The 19398-nt window shown below is 44.3% G+C and overlaps 1 protein-coding gene across 1 annotated transcript; it reads left to right on the top strand.

Moving 5' to 3' along the window:
• Window positions 1–857: 857 nt before the first annotated feature.
• LOC142790156 (serine/threonine-protein kinase SIK2-like) lies at window positions 858–16341 on the top strand. The gene is made up of 9 exons (XM_075885152.1): window positions 858–1105; window positions 1955–2071; window positions 6009–6072; window positions 6329–6444; window positions 7694–7739; window positions 9224–9348; window positions 12921–13044; window positions 14439–14659; window positions 15153–16341. Exons 1-9 carry the CDS (start codon window positions 983–985, stop codon window positions 16086–16088), a joined length of 1872 nt encoding a protein of 623 aa, XP_075741267.1. The 5' UTR covers window positions 858–982; the 3' UTR covers window positions 16089–16341.
• Window positions 16342–19398: the final 3057 nt, after the last annotated feature.

Raw genomic sequence — 19398 nt, 5'->3', positions numbered from 1 at the left:
GCCGCATGCACATGCACGTGTCACTCGCTCCTCGTTCGCGTGTTGTGGGCACGCATGCGTACATAGCCCTGGCAGGAAACGTTCCCAACAAGCGGCGAAGCAAGAGTATCATTGTGTCGTAGAAAAACGGTTGAAAGTGAAAGGTAGAAAAGTGTCGCGCAAGCTTCTATTCTTATACTTACTGTTCGCTGGCTCCATGTTGCTCTAGCTGTGCGTCTTCTGTGAGCGCTGATTTAAAAAGGGTTATTATGCACGATATTCCCGCAACGATGCGTTCGTACGCCCACGCGCTGCGTAAAACGAGGTTAGCCAACGCTTCCGCGAGCAGACGACACTGTGCCGGCGCTCCGGCTTCCCATAATGCTCTGGAGCCGCCGTAAGTGGCGCGCGCTAATTTCTGGAAAGGTCCATCCAGGCAAGCGAGTTGAGCGTTTGGAGGCAGGCTATAAAATTCATTTGAAAAGAGTCCGCGGAACTCTCAAGCCTGCGATTTGGTATGAGTGGTAAAAACGTGCATATGAACGTACCCAGTGCATTTCATTGCGAACCATTGACCTCGAAAAATTGCCGGGGTTGGTCTTTAATGTAACGACACGTTCCAGTTCTCGAAATGTAACTGTAACGAGTAACATACGCATCAATGGAACTTATAACAGGAATCTGTTCCAAGATTCGAAAGGAACGAGATTTCGTTACTGTTTTAGAGGAACGTGTACATCACTGAATTCCTGGCATCCGAAACCGAAACGAGAAAACACGCTTTGAACAAACATGGCCGCGCATTCACCGTTCTCTGCCCAAATGTAGCGTCCTAAGGTTCGTGCGTAAGAGAAGTGCGTCACAGAGGCGGTGTTTGACGTGCTTCCGGGACGCTGCCGTTTGGTTGTCGGCTCTTGGACCCGTACGGCCGGTGCTGCATGCTGGAAAGCAGCAGGCGTGCACTGCTGGGGCCCTCGTGGGGCGCTCCGGGCCCCCACTAGCCATGGGCATGGCAGTCAAGCTTAAAGGCCCCATCCGGGTGGGATTCTACGACATCGAGCGCACCATAGGCAAGGGGAACTTCGCCGTCGTCAAGTTGGCCAGGCACCGCATCACCAAGACCGAGGTTAGCACCGGCCTCAGTGGTTGTGAAACCTCCGCGCTAATGGGTCTGGAAGCCCTTCCTGCGTTTGCGACTTTTTTTTTTTTTGGCGATCACCTTCAGATACCAATACAAAACCCTAGCTAATGGTTGTGATCAGTGCGCGAGGCGCGAGCATCGGCGACCATTCCGCGCGTGCTCCGCGCGATCGTCTCTGGAGCCGCCTTCGACGGCACTGCGATTCATATTATGCCTGGTATTACATCATTTTCAGTCGCCGAGCCTACGTTGGCAAGTTTTGGAATACCGTTGTAGCTTTAATGATCGATATCGGGGCGATAGGGGAACAATTTGTCCGTGTGGAAAGCGGCAAAAGCATTGCCAGCTTCTGCGCCTGCACTGTGCTCGCTATAATTCGATCAGAAATTTTGGACTGCTCGCTCTTGTGTCGTTAATTAAACATTGAGTACAGAGGGTACAGTAACTCACTTAAGCAGTGAACTGGCATAGTTTCGCTAGGGTAGTGCACAAAAATCACTGCTGGGGAAAGAGCTAGGTGAAAAAAAAAAAAGTATGAGGTAACGCGCAGTGTAGCGTGCTATTTTTTTTATCTCGGCCGTATTTTTTATTTTGTCTCTGCAATAGTGAGTTTGCTGTTAGTGGTAATTTGACCTCGTTCTTGCGTTCGACGCTTTCTTTACGTGGTCTGCGTAATTTGTTTCATCCTCAGGGCCGATTTGACTGCAACTGTTTCTCAACTTTATTATGCTATAATTTCAGAGAAAACAGGTAATCTCGAACCTCACTGGTCTCAAAAAAACGTAGGGGTGGTGCTACATATGTAGAGATTAATTACATATTTTATGTCTGCAGGTCGCGATCAAGATTATTGACAAGACGCAATTGGACGCAGCCAGCCTAGAAAAGGTGTTCCGGGAGGTGCGCATCATGAAGATGCTCAGCCACCCTCACATCGTGAAGCTGTATCAGGTCAGTTTGATTGACAACTTTTTCTCTTTTTTTTCGATATCTGGGACTGCCCTATGTGGCATATTATATTGCGATTCAATTCATTCACCTAGTTCCACGATATTCCTTTTGTTTTTTCTCATTATTGCGTCTAGCTTTGTGACATTAATACACATGTACTCATTCACACTCACGCACCGACGCTATTTCAAAAGGAATGTTTCAGTTTCGCTGCTGTCCATTATTTTTTTTTACTTTCCTTGCGTCTTTTCTAAGAAGAAATTACAGATAGCAGCTGTTCAATTCTGAAATGTCTTACGAGGCCTGGTACACTTTTTGAATGTAGTGGTGTTTATCACTTCCTGTGGCTTACTCAAACTTTGAAATAACTTATGATTTACTATTATGAATAACGTATAATTATGAAGTAACCTTATATAACAGCAATTTTGGCTTGGCTGTGCTTCTCGCCAAAAGCTCTTACATAAGGAAAAGCTGGCAAATATGTTCACCAAAATTGCACAGTGTTGCACAATTTAATTTCTTAAGTATTGCCCATTGCTGGTACCAATCTGCTCACTATCACAGCATACCAATAAGGTAATTGAAAACATCATGATCATATTAAGAGTGCACTAAAAGAAAAAGTGACCGTGTGTAAACGGTCCTTGTATTGCACAACTAAGGGCTCTTCAATAGGCAACCGACAATGGTTAGGTGGCGCAGCCATCGGCCCAGCCATCAGCGCCACGGTGTCGATTCCGCGAAGCATCGAGGTGGCCAATGAGCCATTTCTACCGTTCATGGCGTGAGTTTATCGTGCTGTTTGAGGCATGTCAGTGGTTTTGCATTGCAGTTTTAAGGCGATTGAAAACATTGTTGCCCATTTTCGACCACCGATGCTCGAAAAGGGATGCGCACTGTACGACAACGACCATGTGTATAGTGTTAACGAAGTGAACACCGACATCGCAGCAAAGTGCTTGTCACAGCAAAGCAAGCATGCTTAGGACGTTGAATTCCACTTAAGCGCACAAATACGACCATATACGTTTCTCAATCAGCTGTCACTTGTAGTTTTATTACTCTAAAGCTGTTCAGCAGAAGCTGTCGACCACCTCTTGTATACAGGAGGAAATATTGTCGGAAGGTAACCAGGATGATTCTGGATGGTGCTCTTGCGCCGTTGTCAAAATGCCTCGAGCATATCTTGGTATTCTCGTTAGGCTTCCAAGATGAGAGCTCATCGGCACTAAAACATTGAATTGAGAGCAATCAGCTGACACTCAATAACGTGAAAACGAAACGTGTGCAAGTGTGCACGAGCGAAACGCAAATATCCAGATACACGACGAGTGATGGAGCAGTCAGCTGACAATAACAGGAAAACAAAACGTGTGCACGAGAGAAGCGGTATTTTGCGAATACTCCACGTGTTATGCGGTGCACTCCAGCCTTATTTCTGTTGTATTAAGCGCGAGAAAACCTCGGCATTAATGTGCCCGTTCCAGCAGTATAGTCATTGTCCCGGTTTGCAAAGGAGCGGCAAGGCACGTTGACAAATCAATGCAGGGGAAAATGCGCCGTGCGTCAAAGCTCTTACGACGTTAGGTTCCATGAGTGACAACCACTGTGCGTGTTTTAACACAGGCTTGTGAGCAGTTGTAACGTTACCGTGCGTGGCACGAATGCTTCCCGTTATTGTTTTTTCTCAGATGTCATTACAAAAAATTCGCAAGGGTGGCACTTACTTGACACGCCGAACAGCGACGATCCACTTCTGCCACCGAGTTGCTTCCCAGGGTCTCGATAGGAAGTGATACATTATGAAGTCGACATCCCCTTTTTTGTTGTGGTATCTGCATTTGTTCTTTTTTTTTTTCACCTCTGACAATGGAGTTGTCAACAGGCTGTGGTAAATTCATTGAAAAACGACGCACTGCCATGTTGTTCTGCCTGTTGCAATGCGCACAACGGTGAAATGCCACGAATTGGCCGCCTCGTGGGTTCTCATCGCCACTACTAGGCCACGCGATGTGTACAAGCAAACTGTATTGCCGGGTGCCTATGTGGGTAATCGGGCCATTCGGCGGTTCCATAATCTAGGTATACTGCACGGAACAAACCAAGGACAACGTGTTGATGGGGACAAGCACAGCAGCAGGGACAAGGGCATATGTATCTCTTGTGACACTTGTATGTTTCGTGGTACATAACTCAATAATTGAGTTTTGATTGAAGGAATGCAATGTCAGTGTTATAACAGTACATAGCTTGAAGTTTTGCAGCAAAGCTGGTGTGGATGAGATTTGCTGCGTGTCGTAGATAGAAAATTATCATCACGAACTTGCCAGCACTCAATCACTGCCCAAGCACTTGTTAGAGATGGTTAACAGGAGAAGCTAGAATGTGCACATATGCTCTGTAGTAGTTGTACGGCAGAGCTGTTATGGCCAAGGTTTGTGTGTGTCACACAGTGAAAGAGTGAGAAAAACAGAGACGGAAGATAGGCTAAAAAATATGAAAGGCAAAGGAGCATCTACAGAGAGTGAGAAAGAAAAGCAAAGACATTAAAATAAAGACAAAAAGAAAACAAGAGATAAATAGGTTGAAAAAGATAGAGAGACACAGAAACAAACAGACATGGAGAGAAACATATAGGAAGACACAGGCTCATGAAAAAGCAGATAAAGAAGAGAGCAAGCGCAGCCATTATAGTATAATATAGCAAGGGGTAGGAAAGATACAGGTGATAAAGTGAAAGCCTAGCCAAATCAAGACCAGTCTGGTTCCCCTCAGCTCTGCTGTGAATCAGCCTTGCACCACTTTATGGAAGCTGCCGTAACTTTTTTTTGTACCACATTTCGGAACTCGATACCAAAACCCAAACATCTCCATGGATATGTTTGCGTAAGGTACTAAATCAACACATCACTTGGGAGTTAAAAAAAAGAAACGCCGCCATTGCTGCGGTCCCTAGCGTCACTGCAGTCCTCAGGTCATTGTGTGAATTATTGCAGTGAGAATTAGCATAAGTGCTTTCAAGAAATGTTGGGGAAGTCCTATGGTTGCAGCATCATCTGTGAAATGTAAGCCGCATATGCTAACGCACTGTCTATTTCATCACTGGGGCACTAACTGCAGTTTTGTGCAGTCAAAATTTTACAGTAATGCCATTTATTGAAAAAATTATAGGTTCAAGCTTGATAATTCTCAATTAGTGTAATAATTGTAGAACTTCTGGATTAATGACTAAATATAGGACACATTCATGTCTATCTTGTCCATCATACAAAACTTTTGTGCTTAATTGTGTTGAAGCCATTTAATAGCTGGTTTTCTTGCCTAAAGGTGACACAAGAATAAAATGCCCCCTTAACATGTTTGGCCAATGGTAGCGCACCCACGGGGTGGGGTTCAACTGTCCTTTACACATGATCATGCATGTGTTTGCCCATGTGTCTGTATATATCCACATGCAAAATATAACAACTTCGAATGAGGGGAGGGGCAGTAGTTGAACTCCCAAACTTCCACCTACCTGGGGCACTCAATGACGTGACTTTATTTCAGTACATGTGGCCCATGTCTCTGCACATTTCATTTTGGATTCTAATGTGGAATTTTCTGAATTTTCGAGGCATTAATGCATGTGTTTTTACCATTGTTTGCATTCATGTTTGCACATGAGTGGTTTGCCCACAGGGCTGCTCCTCTTTGGCCACTTCATTTATTTGTTTTGTTTCATTCAGTCAGATGTAAGATGTGCTTCATATGTGTTCCTTTCTGCTGTCTTTGTAAACCTTGCAACGCTGCCTTTATTTTTCCCCACGTTTCAACTTGCCCCTATACTAGCTCTTTTGTAGGTTAGCAATCTTGGAGTGGTTTTCTGGATCCTCGCAAAAAACTTGCTGGTTAATGTCATGAATCTATAGCAGACAAATGTGGCTTTTTTCAGGTGATGGAGACCAAAAACATGCTCTATCTGGTATCGGAGTATGCCAGCCAAGGCGAGGTGTTTGGTAAGTTTTTTTAAGGCCTCATACTCGCATAGACTGGCTTTGAGTTCAATATGCAAGTGATTGTATGTTATGTTCCGCTCTTTAAAAAACAGTCACAGTTATCACCTTCAGGCGTTTAATAATTGGGAGGCAAGAAATGCTGAACGTCACTTACGTTATTGCGAGAAAGAAAGGGAAGGCTCTGTGCTTGTGTTTGCATGATGTTGATAATTTTTCATGTAGGGTAGACCAGAGTTGCTGTTGATGTTCTATGCAGAGTTCATCTCGCGGCATGGTCGTATGCCAGAACCGATGGCACGGCGAAAATTTTGGCAGGTTTTGTTGGCAGTTGAGTATTGCCACAGCCAGCACATCGTCCACCGGGATCTTAAGGTGGGTTTCAAATCGAAAACATCAGTGTTTCATATTATTCTGCTATTAGTCTGGAATGCCTGGATTGGAGTTAACTCTTGCTTCATAAGAACGTGTTCTTTGAAGATTTGGTGCCCGAGTTTGCTGAACATATTAATTCTAGCGCAAAGCTAAAAACATAAAAAATACAAAGGAGTGCTCATCCCTTCTGTCTTTTTCATGTTTTAAGCTTTATGCCAGAATTAGTTTGTTCAGGAAATCCTTGCTTCTTTTTATAAAAAGTTGCTAAAGGTTTCGCAGCTGTGTGGAATGCAGCCATAAAAAAGTGCCATACAGGGCCCTGGGGTACGAAAAGGGTATGCTTTAAAATTAAGGAGCACTCACACCTATTTTTTCAGAGTTGTGAAATCACTACAACATGCATTTTTCATGCAAGCAAGGATGGCATTTAACATGCTTGTATGTGTGAAAATATCTGTAAATATTTAAACTTGATACTACTAATGTCTGGACGGGGCACCTTTAACATCATTGGGACGTCATGATATCCAGGAAAATGTGCTGATTTTGTGTAGCAGTAAAGATAAGTACGGTAATATGACTGGTAAAGAAGTAAATGTGTTGTGCTGCTCAATTTCCTTCTGTTCACTAAGGAACCGGGCAAAAGTGTATTGTGACTTCATGCACTACAGTAACAGGCTACTTTTACGAGGGAAGAAAAGTGATGGAGGTGTTTCAGTCTGCAGTCAGATGGTGGCCAGTTCCAAGTCGGGAAGAGATGCCTCTCTAGTGAAATTATGATCTGCCAGTAGAAATTGGAGAAACTATATTTGGAATTGGTGGACGTTCATTTGGAAATCGCTCGTCATGTTTGAAAATGTAGCACTCCTTCGAGAGTGATCAGATAGGCACTGCCAGCATGTTACTCACTGTGTACTCTCACCTGCAAAACTTTTTAAAGGATGTGAGTCACTGAAGCAAAATAAAAAAAGCAGTGAATGTTGTTGCAGCTAGCACACCGATGCGAGAATCCAGTAATCAAGCTCTCACAACCCTGTGCCATATTTCGCACCTGCATTCCATTAGTATTGCAGCTCAATGGTACGCAGCTTTGGCATTGTTTCTATCTCCAGAAAACTTTTGTAGGAGAGCAAAAGAAGTGCTACTTGAACCTGCACATATTATTAGCCAAGTGCACCTTATTTGAAAGAAGTAACTCATTCATTTACAGTGTGGCGTTCTTGTGCTTAAAGGTTGCATCTTTTTGCAGGCGGAAAACCTTTTGCTCGACTCCCACATGAATGTCAAGCTAGCCGGTAAGACATGGCAATGGCCAAACTTCTGTCTCCTTGCTCTGTTGGAGTATGCTCTAAGCACTCATGTCATATTTCATATGAGCACTGCAGACAATAGGCAAACAGCGGCAATGTTTTACACTGTAAAGAATAGTTTCGGATAGCTTACACATTTTTTAGGCCAGGGAGGGGGGGGGGGGGGGGCTGGGATGCGCTGAAAATCTTGAAAGCGGGATATACGGGATGTGTGAGATGTTAAGCTTAATAAATTCAAGTTTTTAAATTCAGACCTATATTCATTTCTGGCATCTGTGATGCACATAACGGTTGCAAGAGCACCTGTGTTCTAGTGCGGCCACTGGGGTGGGCTGTGAAGCGAAGCCGTAGGTGGCATTGTCACTGTTGCCCACTGTGATGAGAACCTTGATGCAGACAAATCGGCAGCCGTGCGAAAATGTGCATTTAATGTACGAGTAGACGTTTCGCAAAATACTTGCAAAAGTAGAGGTCTTTAATACTGAAAATTGAAGTTATCCCTCCTGACATTCTCACTACTGTGTAAAGTGTGCAGGTGCAGTGCCGAGCAATAAAAACATGATAATTAACCCCCAAGGCAGGAGGGCGGTGCTTTTTTCAGTGGCAATGAATGCCAGTGATACCGGGCTAGATCGCTACAGTATCTCATGATATGGATAGCCTTGGTTCCACACTATGACGACTGCATTTCCGATGGAGGCAGAAATGTTGTAGGCCCGTGTGCTCAGATTTGGGCGCACGTTAAAGAACCCCAGGTGGTCGAAATTTCCGGAGCCCTCCACTACGGCGTCTCTCATAATCATATGGTGGTTTTGGGACGTTAAACCCCACAAATCGATCGATCGATCCACACTATGACGGCACTTGATCCTGAGAGAAACCCCAGCATTTATCTGTAGGGCAAAAAAGTGCCGGCCACCATGCAGGCCAACTGTCACATTTCAGTCGCCAAGCACTCTACAGTCATGACACTTAAATTGCCAGTAAACAACCCTGAGGTTCAAAAATTGTTATAAAGAGAAATATATGCACTTTTGCTTTGTGAACATGCTGCCACAAGAATTTTGAGAATGCGTGCTATATTGAGAAAGGTACAGGGGTTAGAACATCAGTTTCAGCTGGTTTCAAATTTTGGCGCGGCCTCGCGATTCTTCTTCCTTACAGGGAGGGGAAGGTGTAACCCACTGTCGTGGCTGGTTTCGACGAATCGACGAGCTCCGTGCTACGTCAAGTCGCCGATCAGCGACATTGTGTCACTGCACATGAAAGGAAGATTGGTCAGGCGTAGGAAAGGAGCGCGGGTATTGTTTTTCAAAATGGAGGCTCTGCCCGGCGCGCACCGCTGTAATCAGAAAACGTGATCGTCATGGTCTACTCCATGAACTGCCGAGCTTTTTTGGGGGGGTGTAAAAAAAAAAAAAGAAGGTGGGAGCCTGTTGGCTGGCCCTTCAATGCATGTCTCTGCGCAGATTTCGGCTTCAGCAACTTCTACTCACCGACGGGCTACCTGACAACGTGGTGTGGCAGCCCACCATACGCAGCTCCCGAGGTCTTTGAGGGGAAACGATACATTGGTCCTGAGGTTGATGTCTGGGTGAGGACTCTTCATTTGTACAATGTTTCTAAGCAAACTTCGAGCTTGTTCATGTTGCGGTGGCTTGAACATTTCTCTGCTTTATTTTTGCTGCCTTAGCTTGACAGGAATGCAGAGTAGATGGTAGTGTTCATGACATCTTCAAGCTGCTCGTTGAGCCAGTTGTTTAATGCTTATGAGTGTGCTACGAGCAATAAAAGAGCAAGCCAGAATTTTTGACCAGCTATTTGGGATGGGTGTTTTTACGACTGCTGATACAGGCCATCTGTAGTATTTTGGCTGTGGTAGCATCGCGGTACTTTTTTTTGGTCTTTATTGAATGTAGTATTTACGGGTATATTAGTGCTCTGCGCAATGTTGCAATAATATTGCATTTTTAAATAATATTAAAGAATGAATTTTATGCTGTGTTTGTTGAATGCTGAAATGGTAAAAAGTGTGGAGAACTTTGATGCCCAGAATGCATCAGTAATGTTTGCCCTGATCAACTAATTTTGTGTTAGTGATTAAACTTTCAGACACAAGCTTCTGAAGTTATTAAACTTGTCTGTAGCAACAACATTGCACCGGATAGATCGTCCACAAAACAACTGCGTACAGTTGACTCTCGTTAATTCAAACTGAAAATTTCCAGAGCCCTTCACTACAGCGTCTCTATAATCATATGGTGGTTTTGGGACGTTACACCCCACATATCAATCATTAATTCAAACTGGAAGGGACCTATGATTTTTGTTTGAATTATCAAGAAGTTTGAATTATCAGAAGTTCTCACATAGATGCTATGACTCTGGGTGAGAGGACACCACACATTATGAATAGGCAATGATTTTATCACATTTAAAAATTTTTCAAGTGTTTTTAAACCCTAACTGCATGCCATGAACCGAAAGCAGAGGAGTAAGGTCCATAAGTTTATTGGCCATTTACTGCTGATCATACCTTTTAAAGAAATCACCAATTGCCAACTGCTCCGTTGATATAGATATGTGGCTTCAGCACAAAGCTCTCTATACTAGTTGCGAAGTGTAACGATTCACCATGCATGTGCCTTGTTTCAAACATTTGTTTACAAGCAAAGCCTTCTTCCTTGAAGGTCTGAGGTGCTTATTTTTCATTTTTAGACTGTTAATATTATATAAGCATGTAAATTTTTAAATAGTATTAGGAAAGCAGCAGATATTTTCGTGTATGGAACTGCAAGAAGTATGAACTAACGAAATGATGGAGTGTGAATTAAGAGGCTTTTAAATAGAAAGAATAGAAGGCCAACCAAAAAATTTAATTTTGTTTGAATTAACTGAAAGTAGGAATTATCAGAGTTTGAATTATCACGAGTTTACTGTACTTTTTCTTCAAAATTTGACATTTGTCTTTGTTTTATTAGCTTTGCTATTCACCTTGACTCATGTTCTAATGCCCGTTTTGACACACTAGTTATGTCCTTAACTTCATATCATTAGGGTTGGCGCCTTTCCCAGAAAAAAGAAAAAGAAAAACCGCCCGTTAGCGGGGGGTCACGAAGTTGAGGTTGTGTGGAAAATAAACAAAGTCCATGTTAAATCTTCAACATTTATTGTACCCGCCTTCAACATCAACATAATATGTCTACGTACATACAAACACAGCCTTTAGCGAATCAATTAGTCTCTGGTGGCAAGCGCACAAATAGCATGAGTCTTACAACGTTTGCACTCAAAACAAGTGTTAAATTATTACATATGCTGAACAAAATATTTGCCGCCGAAGTTTTCAGCCCAACTAAAAAAACTGGGTACTGAAATCCGTAGACACAACCTTCATTTCAGACAGAAACTTGCAGAAAATGATGAATATAATGCGTTTTTCACAAACCGCTGCGCCTTGAACTAGCGTGCCTTCAACTTCCTCGAACGGCCATGCCTGGAACAGGTGAGCCAACAATGCCATTCCGTCTGCTCAGCCCCCACTACAATTCCTAAAACCACTACGAGCGGCACCTGCAGCAAACAATGTTCCCAGGTGGGATAAAGCCCCTAAAGAAGGCGTAACATCTCAGCGTCTTTGTGGAAGAGAGTGAGTAGGATATAAAGGAGAGGTAGAGAAAGGAAGGTAACAAACACGGACACCTGCAGCTTTCATCCACGGTGCTCGCGCTGGCGTACAGCCTTCACACGCAAACAAAAATACGGCCAACTGTTCAAAAACGTGTGTAATAAAGTCTATTTATCGGAATAGTCGTGTCTTCCAAGTAGAATTTCAATGTTTTCATCATTTTTTCTGAGCTGTTCAGTGCTACTTTAAAAAGTACACAATGCATGTATACCTACACATGCAATAATGTGCAGTACACTCACAGCGCATAAAAAGAAATAGAGAAATCCTATGTGCTCGCCTTCTCCTATCCGCGGAACTTGAATATGTACTTGGAATTCGACTTAGCCGCAGATGAGCTTCTCATTTTCTTTCACCATCTTTATAAATTCTTTACAGCTGTACATCAAATTATACCGCACACAAAGTTCCGCTTTAACCATTGGGACGCTTAGCTGGTTTCTTTCATCCTTCCATAAGTTTCCCATCACACTGAAGACGCGTTTCACAAGTGCATTGCTGCAGGGAATGCAGTAGACATGCCCCATTTGGTTCTGCGAGAAGGGTCACTTTACCTCTTCTAAACACTTCAGCCACATCGCTAAACACTTCAGCCACATTGAGCTTGATTTCTCGTCACATTTTACAAGTCCAGGCAGAGCATCCTTCAAAAGACAAAGCTCTGAGTAGAGTTCATCCCCTTCCTCTTGAAAGTCAATGCCAAAAAGGTTGCCCGCATTTATTACCATCAATAAAGTGGGTGCACCTTTGCGCAGATACGACTCGGCGAGAGACGGGGAGTTTTCGAAGTCAAACCACTTTTCGAAGTACGCAAGGGCCCTGTCATAGACATTCACAAAGTCCAGCTTTGCAGCTTGTCCACCAGGAAGGATTTCAAGTCCCAGATTAGCCGTGACACCGAAGAACATATCCCTTCGATTAATCAGCTGTTTCCTGAGCTTAATCATTACAGCGTAAAGTTCTGTCGGCTCAAGGTGACTGTTTTTACTTTTCATTATGTTTAGAACAGTGTTGTAAATGTGCCCAGGTGTACGTTTGGAGGGCAAGCTGCTTGTCAGCTTTTTCTACCAGGCTCCCTCATCTTCTTGATGAAAAAAAAAGGACTTTTTATTTCTTCCTACTAATATTATATTATTATTGTTATCATTATTATTTACTTTTCTGTTATCTGTGGTGGCTGAGTAGCATTGGTCTTCCTACTGATTATGAATCTTCAGGAACCGTTCATTCACAGGCATTTTGGCAGCATCTTAGTAAGGAAGAAATGCACGTGCTCATTGTTCTAAATGTAGATTTCAAAATTGCCCGTGGTTGAAATTTATCCAGAGCACTCTAATACAATTAACATAGTACTACTTTTTTTTGTGCTAAAGCCTGTCAACCTGTGAAATCATTCGAGTAAGTGCTGCAGCAGAAAAAGCACATAGAAGATGCAGATAAGAGGACATTTGTGTCTAATTGCTTGTGATGTTGTGCAGAGCCTGGGTGTGGTGTTGTACGTGCTGGTGTGCGGGGCACTCCCCTTCGACGGTAGCAGTCTGCAGGTGCTGCGCAGTCGCGTGCTCTCCGGGCGCTTCCGCATACCTTTCTTTATGTCTACCGGTGAGTGATACTTTTGCAATTAGCAAACATCATTAAAGGGACACTAAAGTTGAACAATCAGTTGTTTTAGATTGATAAACTGCACTCTGACAACTGTAGTATCATAAGTTTCACTGTCATAAGTTCGTTATTAGCAAAGAAAATCAAGGTTGAAGTTTCATTTTTTTATTTCGTGCTGTAATTTCCGCGCATGACGCAAAAAATTCCACAATGTATTTTTTGTATTTTCGCGACATTGGCTCTATGAAATCTTCTGAGACTTCGTAGGCTAAGTCTATGGCACCCACAGATTACAATGTGCTTCAATTCAAATTTGATGACGTCTCAGTTTTTGGTGCGAGAATCTCAAGGCGGCCGCCTTCACCCGCACGTTTGTTTCGTGTGTTTTCTTGCTTACCAAGTGCCGTGTTGCAGTAAGATTGGTGTTTTTGGGGTTGTGAAATAGTGCTTTACCAATACGCCAAAAAGCGTTCTGCTTTTCAGTGTCCCTTCAACCTGCCTCACTTTACACCAGGTAAAGCGTATGCAGTAGACTTTCAGTAAATGGGATTATATGGAACAACTGCCTGTGATATGATTGGTTTCATACTTGTATTTTGAACCCCTCTTCATCTCTCAGTAAACAGAACCATTGTTAAACAAAACATATTTTCCAGGCCCCTTCAGGTTCCATTTAAAGAGAGTCCACTGTATTATGGCTAGGCAAAATTCAAAATCATGTGACCTATGTGTATTAAAACTAACACCTATGTGTACTAAAACTAACACGTATGCGAACAAGCTTTAATTACCTACCACCGGTCCATTAAAAATGAAAAAGGCATCTGTGGGCAAAAAAATGCGGGCCATAAAGATTGGGCAGATCTCACTACTCACCAACGGTCCATTCAGTATGCAGAAGAGAATTCATGGGTGGCAAGCATTAATTACTATTTTATCAGAAAGGTTATCAGATCATATCGACGGTCGTTTTTGGCACTGTGGTTGTCTGCGATCATTGGTGTATCTTGTAAAGTAAGAAGGAATGTGTAATGAGAGAAAACATCTAGGATAGAACAGGAATCAAATCTGGTCCCTCTCCGTGGCAGCTTAGTATTATCCTACAAAGCCATTCTTGTGCTTGAAACTCCTTTGTAAAATGACTATATGGGCTCCACGTCAAAAAAGGAAGGACCTTAACGTGTGTAATGTGGCATAGTAGAAGAATAAAACAACAACCAGGTGTCAGAGAATGGGAATTCTGTAAGGAGTGGATGCTTTCAACCTATTACACATGGCTCAGCCTTATCACAGCCGCCGTGTCTACAAACTGCACCTAATGCTTTCCAAACGTGTAGCAGGTATCTCCGACATTTTCCATTGGTGATGTGGACTATTTTGAATTCCTGGTGCAGAATGTGAGCATCTAATCCGCAAGATGCTGGTGCTGGACCCAACTCGACGGATGACAGTAGAGCAGGTGAAGCGACACCGGTGGTTACAGCCGGCAGGCATGCACACCCCAGCCACACCTGCAGCTCCGTCCGATCGTGAGGCTGCTCGTCGAGGCATCCTCGATGATGGGGTCCTTCGCCTCATGCAGAGTCTTGGTATCGATCCAGCCCGCACTCAACAGGTTAGGTGGCTGCATTGTGTGCAGAAACATCTTGCTCCTGTGTATTCCTTACTCACTCACTTTATATATCCTTCTTCTTTCACTGTTTTGACGGCAGCAATCGTAAGCCTTGAAATGATACAATCACAATCATTCATGCATTTATTAATTGCAGGGTGTGGCAAGGCAACATACTTGTTCACTTGTGACGCTGTCAACATGCTGCCTTATGAGGCTTGACATTGGTGCATGGCATTCATTAATAGTATTAGCTTGCACACCTAAGCATGGGAGTTGTGATGTTTCAGCTGACATTGTTTTACATTTTCTTGATATTATCTGACAATGTGTTATGCTTAATCACGTACAGTCATTATTAGTACAGTTGGGAGGAAAGATAATTGTAACTTATGATGATGGCATAGCACAGGAAGCGATGCTCACTTGATTCGCTCATTTCAGAATGCATTTTCTGGCAATAGTGTTCATACAGAGTGGGCATGTATGTATGCAGTCGCTAGTGCAGGAGCGTTTTGACCACCACTCGGCCATCTACTTCTTGCTCTTGGAGAGGGCACGACGGCTTGCAGGCGCTGCCACAGCTGCCGCCGACGCTAGCCGACGACCCAGCACGGTGGCCGAGCAGACGCTACGCCACGAGCCTGCGGCTGCCGTGTTGCACATGCAGGCAGCACTGGCTGCTCACCCGACCATCGACAGCGTGCGCGGGCATGCCTTCTGCCAGACGACGGACGGAAACCTCGCTACGTGCCGTGTACCAGCCACGGCACTGCTCAAGGGCTGGCACGCCGCAGCACCACCAGCCACAGGCTCCATAGACGAAGGTGTTGAGGAAGACCTAGACCCACCGGGCACCCCACCTCGACCTGAGCACAGGGACAGCCCACCACTATGCAGCCTTACTCAGATGTTAAGCCTATCCGATGCCCCTCCAGGCGCACCTCCCTTGCCAGCTTGCCTCGAACCGTGTTGTGGCACTGAAGGGCCACATCGATCAGCGGGCGACTTCCGCGAAGGCCGCCGTGCCTCGGACGGCCTGGTGACACTGCCGACGGGTCCCGTGGCATCCGTCGCCGCCACCACGACGCTAATGGGCAGTGGACACCGTGACGAGCTCTTCGGCAGTGACCGACGGCTGCCACCACCCCCTCCCGAGGTGCTTCCACTGACGCTCTGGAGCCAGAGCAAGCCCTTGCAGCGGCGGCCCCGTTGGGCACGGCCTTGGCGGCCCACACCACCCCGGCCACCACTGGCTGCCTGCGGTGGCGGTTCGCTGGGCGATGTGCCGTGCCCGTGGGCGGGCCGTGCCTGGGAGGCAAGTGGCCGCGCTGCAAACCCATCTAGTCATCTGTATGGTGCAGGCGACCATGCCACTGCGAGCCACCATGCATCCTGGGACCCGAGCCTGGAGCAGATGGACACGCTGTGAACTGTGGCCACATGTACACATGTTCTCTTCAGAAGAGCCAGCGAGGAACTCTTTTATTCGATGTGACACTTGGTTTTATTAGTGGTTCACACTCTACTGTAGACTTTGCGTGAGTATATTCAGGCACAGTTTACACACAACTAGCTGGAGCAGCTTTCTCTTGAGTACTAGTATTTTCAATAACGTTATGTTGTGTTGCGTGCATATGCGGGAACTCTTCTGTTGTGAGTTTTATCTTCTGTACGGGCATGAAGAGCCCCTGCTGTCATGATATGGATCTCTTCTGTCCTTGCATGCCTCAGTTGCAAATATCTCGCAGCTTCCACTTTTCTGAATCATTGACTACCTACGAAACTGCCCTTGGTTTCTTTGCCACTGCCAAGGAGTACCCCATGCATCAGCACGTTATGTCTGGCCATAGCTTGCAGACTGCCTGATATGCGTGTGCTGCCCGGCCCTGCTTCCACTATGCAAATGTTGAGTGCTGGTAACCTGAGTGCTGCCACAGCAGTGCAGGTCACTTTCCACAGCTGTCAAAACTACCAAATTGCGCTTGTTTCCACACACTTGTAATTTGTTTGCATGGGTTTTGAAGGAGTACACCAGGATTGTGCAACGGCCAGAAGTGCCCTTTAGCCTAAGCGGAGATTAATTTTCCAGACATTGTGGTCGCTCATGCATTTTGCTACTCTTTTCTTGTGTTTCTGGCTGCGGATGGTCTGTCGGTCTTTAAGCATTTCACGGCCAATAGGGTGCACATGTAGTGATGATATCTGTTGTCAGTGCCACCTTGTGATATGCGGCGTACTACTGGTAGCGGTTGTGGTGGCATATCTTAGCACCAAGATAGCCTAGTTGTGGTTGCCAACACTGTAATTTTAGGAGAATGAGCTTCAGAACAAGAGGCTCAACTTGTACTGTTTTGTTACCTTTGTTAGGCCTTTTCCGGAAAACTTTTGTATACTGCCAACAGCTTTTATCTAACACTGTTCTACACACCTAGCCATGTCCTTAACTAGCGTTTTATCATGTGAAGCAATTGCCTAACATACTGGGAAACATTGTGCAAAAAGCTTCATGGTCACTAGGATGAAAAAAAAATCTGTGTTTTGAGGTATATTTTAGCATTTATGGTTGACAGCTTGGATTTGAGTGCTATCATTACTGAGCATAAATGAGTTCACTCATTTTAGTGACTGGGGTAAAGCTTAATTTGCAACAGCATCAGTAGCAGCAGTTTGCTTAAAAAGCTGAGCACAAAGTCACAAAACTTAAAGGGTTGTTAGCTTAGCTGCATAATTAAAACTGAGTAACAATGCAAACAAAGTGTATTCCTATTTGAATCTCCATACACTGAGTAATTCATCATTGGGTTGTTTGGCACTAGCTGATGAATGATTCAGCACGAAAGCAGGTAAGTCTAAAGAAGGCCACCACATGACAGTCTAGTCATCTCTTGTGCATGGATCAGTGCACGAGGGTCATGGTCATGTGGTTAGAGCACATCATGGTGTGCCCAGGTGTTGTGTAATTCAGGGGAAGTAGGTTCATTGTCAGATCGGCAGAGGTGCACATTGCGCGGCAGCAAGGTTAATAGTTTTGAAACATTCCGCTGAACTTTACTGGCAAGGCGTGCTGTTTTGTTGAAACCGCGGACAAGTTGCTCGACCTTGTCACTTTGCAGGCCGTGTTTGCTTGAAGCTAGCTTGCAAAGCTGTCACACAGCATTATTGCTGTGTAACCTGCTCCCCCAGACAAGCCATGGCTCACTGTATCTGCTGTTGGTTCGCAGGTTTAGCATTCAGTGGCACAGCGCTAAGTAAATGTGTGCCTGTTTGCCAGCATACTCAAGCTAATTGCCAGTTTTGACTCTTGCTGGCATTATGAAGCCACATGTAAGAGAATATGTGCTGGCAGAAACTGTCATGTATCTGCCTTCATTTTGTTCGACTGGCACTGTTTGTGTTGTTTTCGTCATGTAAATTTGTGTGATTGTTTATTTAGGCAGTGAATAGTGCATAGAAAACTTTTCAGTATAAGCAAATGTCTGTGTATGTAAGCTTTCATATGTAACTGGGTTAAGCACGGTTAATTAGGTACAGAATGTCTGCACTCAGGGGCGTAATGTTACAGGGGCGTAATGTTACAGAACACGATGGAAGCAAGCAGGCCTCTCACAGTCTTCGAATGGATAGCAATTTTTCTATGTAGTGTCAAGGCACTGTATTACAATTAGTATGTGTGGTGCCTGGTAGGCACACTAATAGTGACTACAGATCCTCCTTTTGTCTAAACCAAATTTGTTATATTTACAATGCCTTATTATATCTCACAATCTACCGCCCCTGAGAGTGGATATAATGCTAATTTAGCAGGACCAGTATGTGTTACTGCTTCTCTACGCTAGTCATGACATCGCTGAATACCGAATAAGCAACAGTGAAATTATTTGTTCTTTTAAACTTTGAATCACTTTTAGCCACTAGGTATACCTGTTTGCGTTTTGACGTCTTACTACTAACTGTGCCGCTGCAAATGTGGATTGCAAGACTAGCTCGAGACACTAGATGCATGCTAGCACTGGAGTGCTGCAATGATTTGTTCCTTTAAATTACGTACATTGCCATCACGCTCCAATTCTGCACTGACTATATTGCAGGTGCATCAAGTTGCATTCTCTAAATTAGTGTGCAGAAGTTTGTGTACCTGTCTCCGATCTTGCTCCAATTCACCATAGACATGCTGCAGAGAAGTGCATAAAAAGTTTTCAATTCATAGAGTTAGTTCACAAGTTGCAATTCGGCCTTTAATATACCACTTTGGTGTGTGAAGTAACAATTTTTTCACTGGTCATACCGACCAGTAGTGGTACAAAGTTTGAGACTAAAACACTGAATGCTAATGAAGCTTTACTTTTTTTCAACGTGTGAAATTTATGGCAGCTTGGGTTGTTTACTGTGGCTGTGGGGGATTAGTGTGCATACACCTTGGTCCCAATGCTGCATCTTGCAAATCAGATATGTGTTGTGTTGTCAGCAGCATTTATTGTTTATTTGCTACTCGTTAGTGAACTTCAATTCAAAAACAAATAAAAGGCAGCATAGTAATGCAGAACTGTGTAGCTTTTGCAACTTAGCTTCTGTGCCTCCAAAGCCCTTGCTTGTTCATGCTCCCCATGAAGTTGCAACATAGAAAAATGCTGCTGTTTTGCCTGTGCTGGCTATTTGTGGAGTAGGGCAGAGCACAACTCAATGCTTACATTATACAGCACTTTACTTGCTAGGGGTTTCTGTCACAGCTTTGGAGGCAA

Source organism: Rhipicephalus microplus, unplaced genomic scaffold (genome assembly GCF_043290135.1).
Source record: "Rhipicephalus microplus isolate Deutch F79 unplaced genomic scaffold, USDA_Rmic scaffold_74, whole genome shotgun sequence".
Taxonomy (NCBI): Eukaryota; Metazoa; Arthropoda; class Arachnida; order Ixodida; family Ixodidae; genus Rhipicephalus; species Rhipicephalus microplus.
The sequence above is the reverse complement of the archived record's forward strand: the minus strand, read 5'-3'. Positions and strand labels throughout refer to the sequence as shown.

What these genes read in the sequence shown, in the direction of transcription:
- LOC142790156 (XM_075885152.1), top strand. Translation starts at nt 983, where the DNA reads ATGGGCATGGCAGTCAAGCTTAAAGGCCCCATCCGGGTGGGATTCTAC. An exon ending in TCGTCCACCGGGATCTTAAG is followed by an intron (nt 6,445 to 7,693) that starts GTGGGTTTCAAA and finishes ATCTTTTTGCAG; the next exon opens with GCGGAAAACCTTTTGCTCGA. An exon ending in ATCCAGCCCGCACTCAACAG is followed by an intron (nt 14,660 to 15,152) that starts GTTAGGTGGCTG and finishes GTATGTATGCAG; the next exon opens with TCGCTAGTGCAGGAGCGTTT.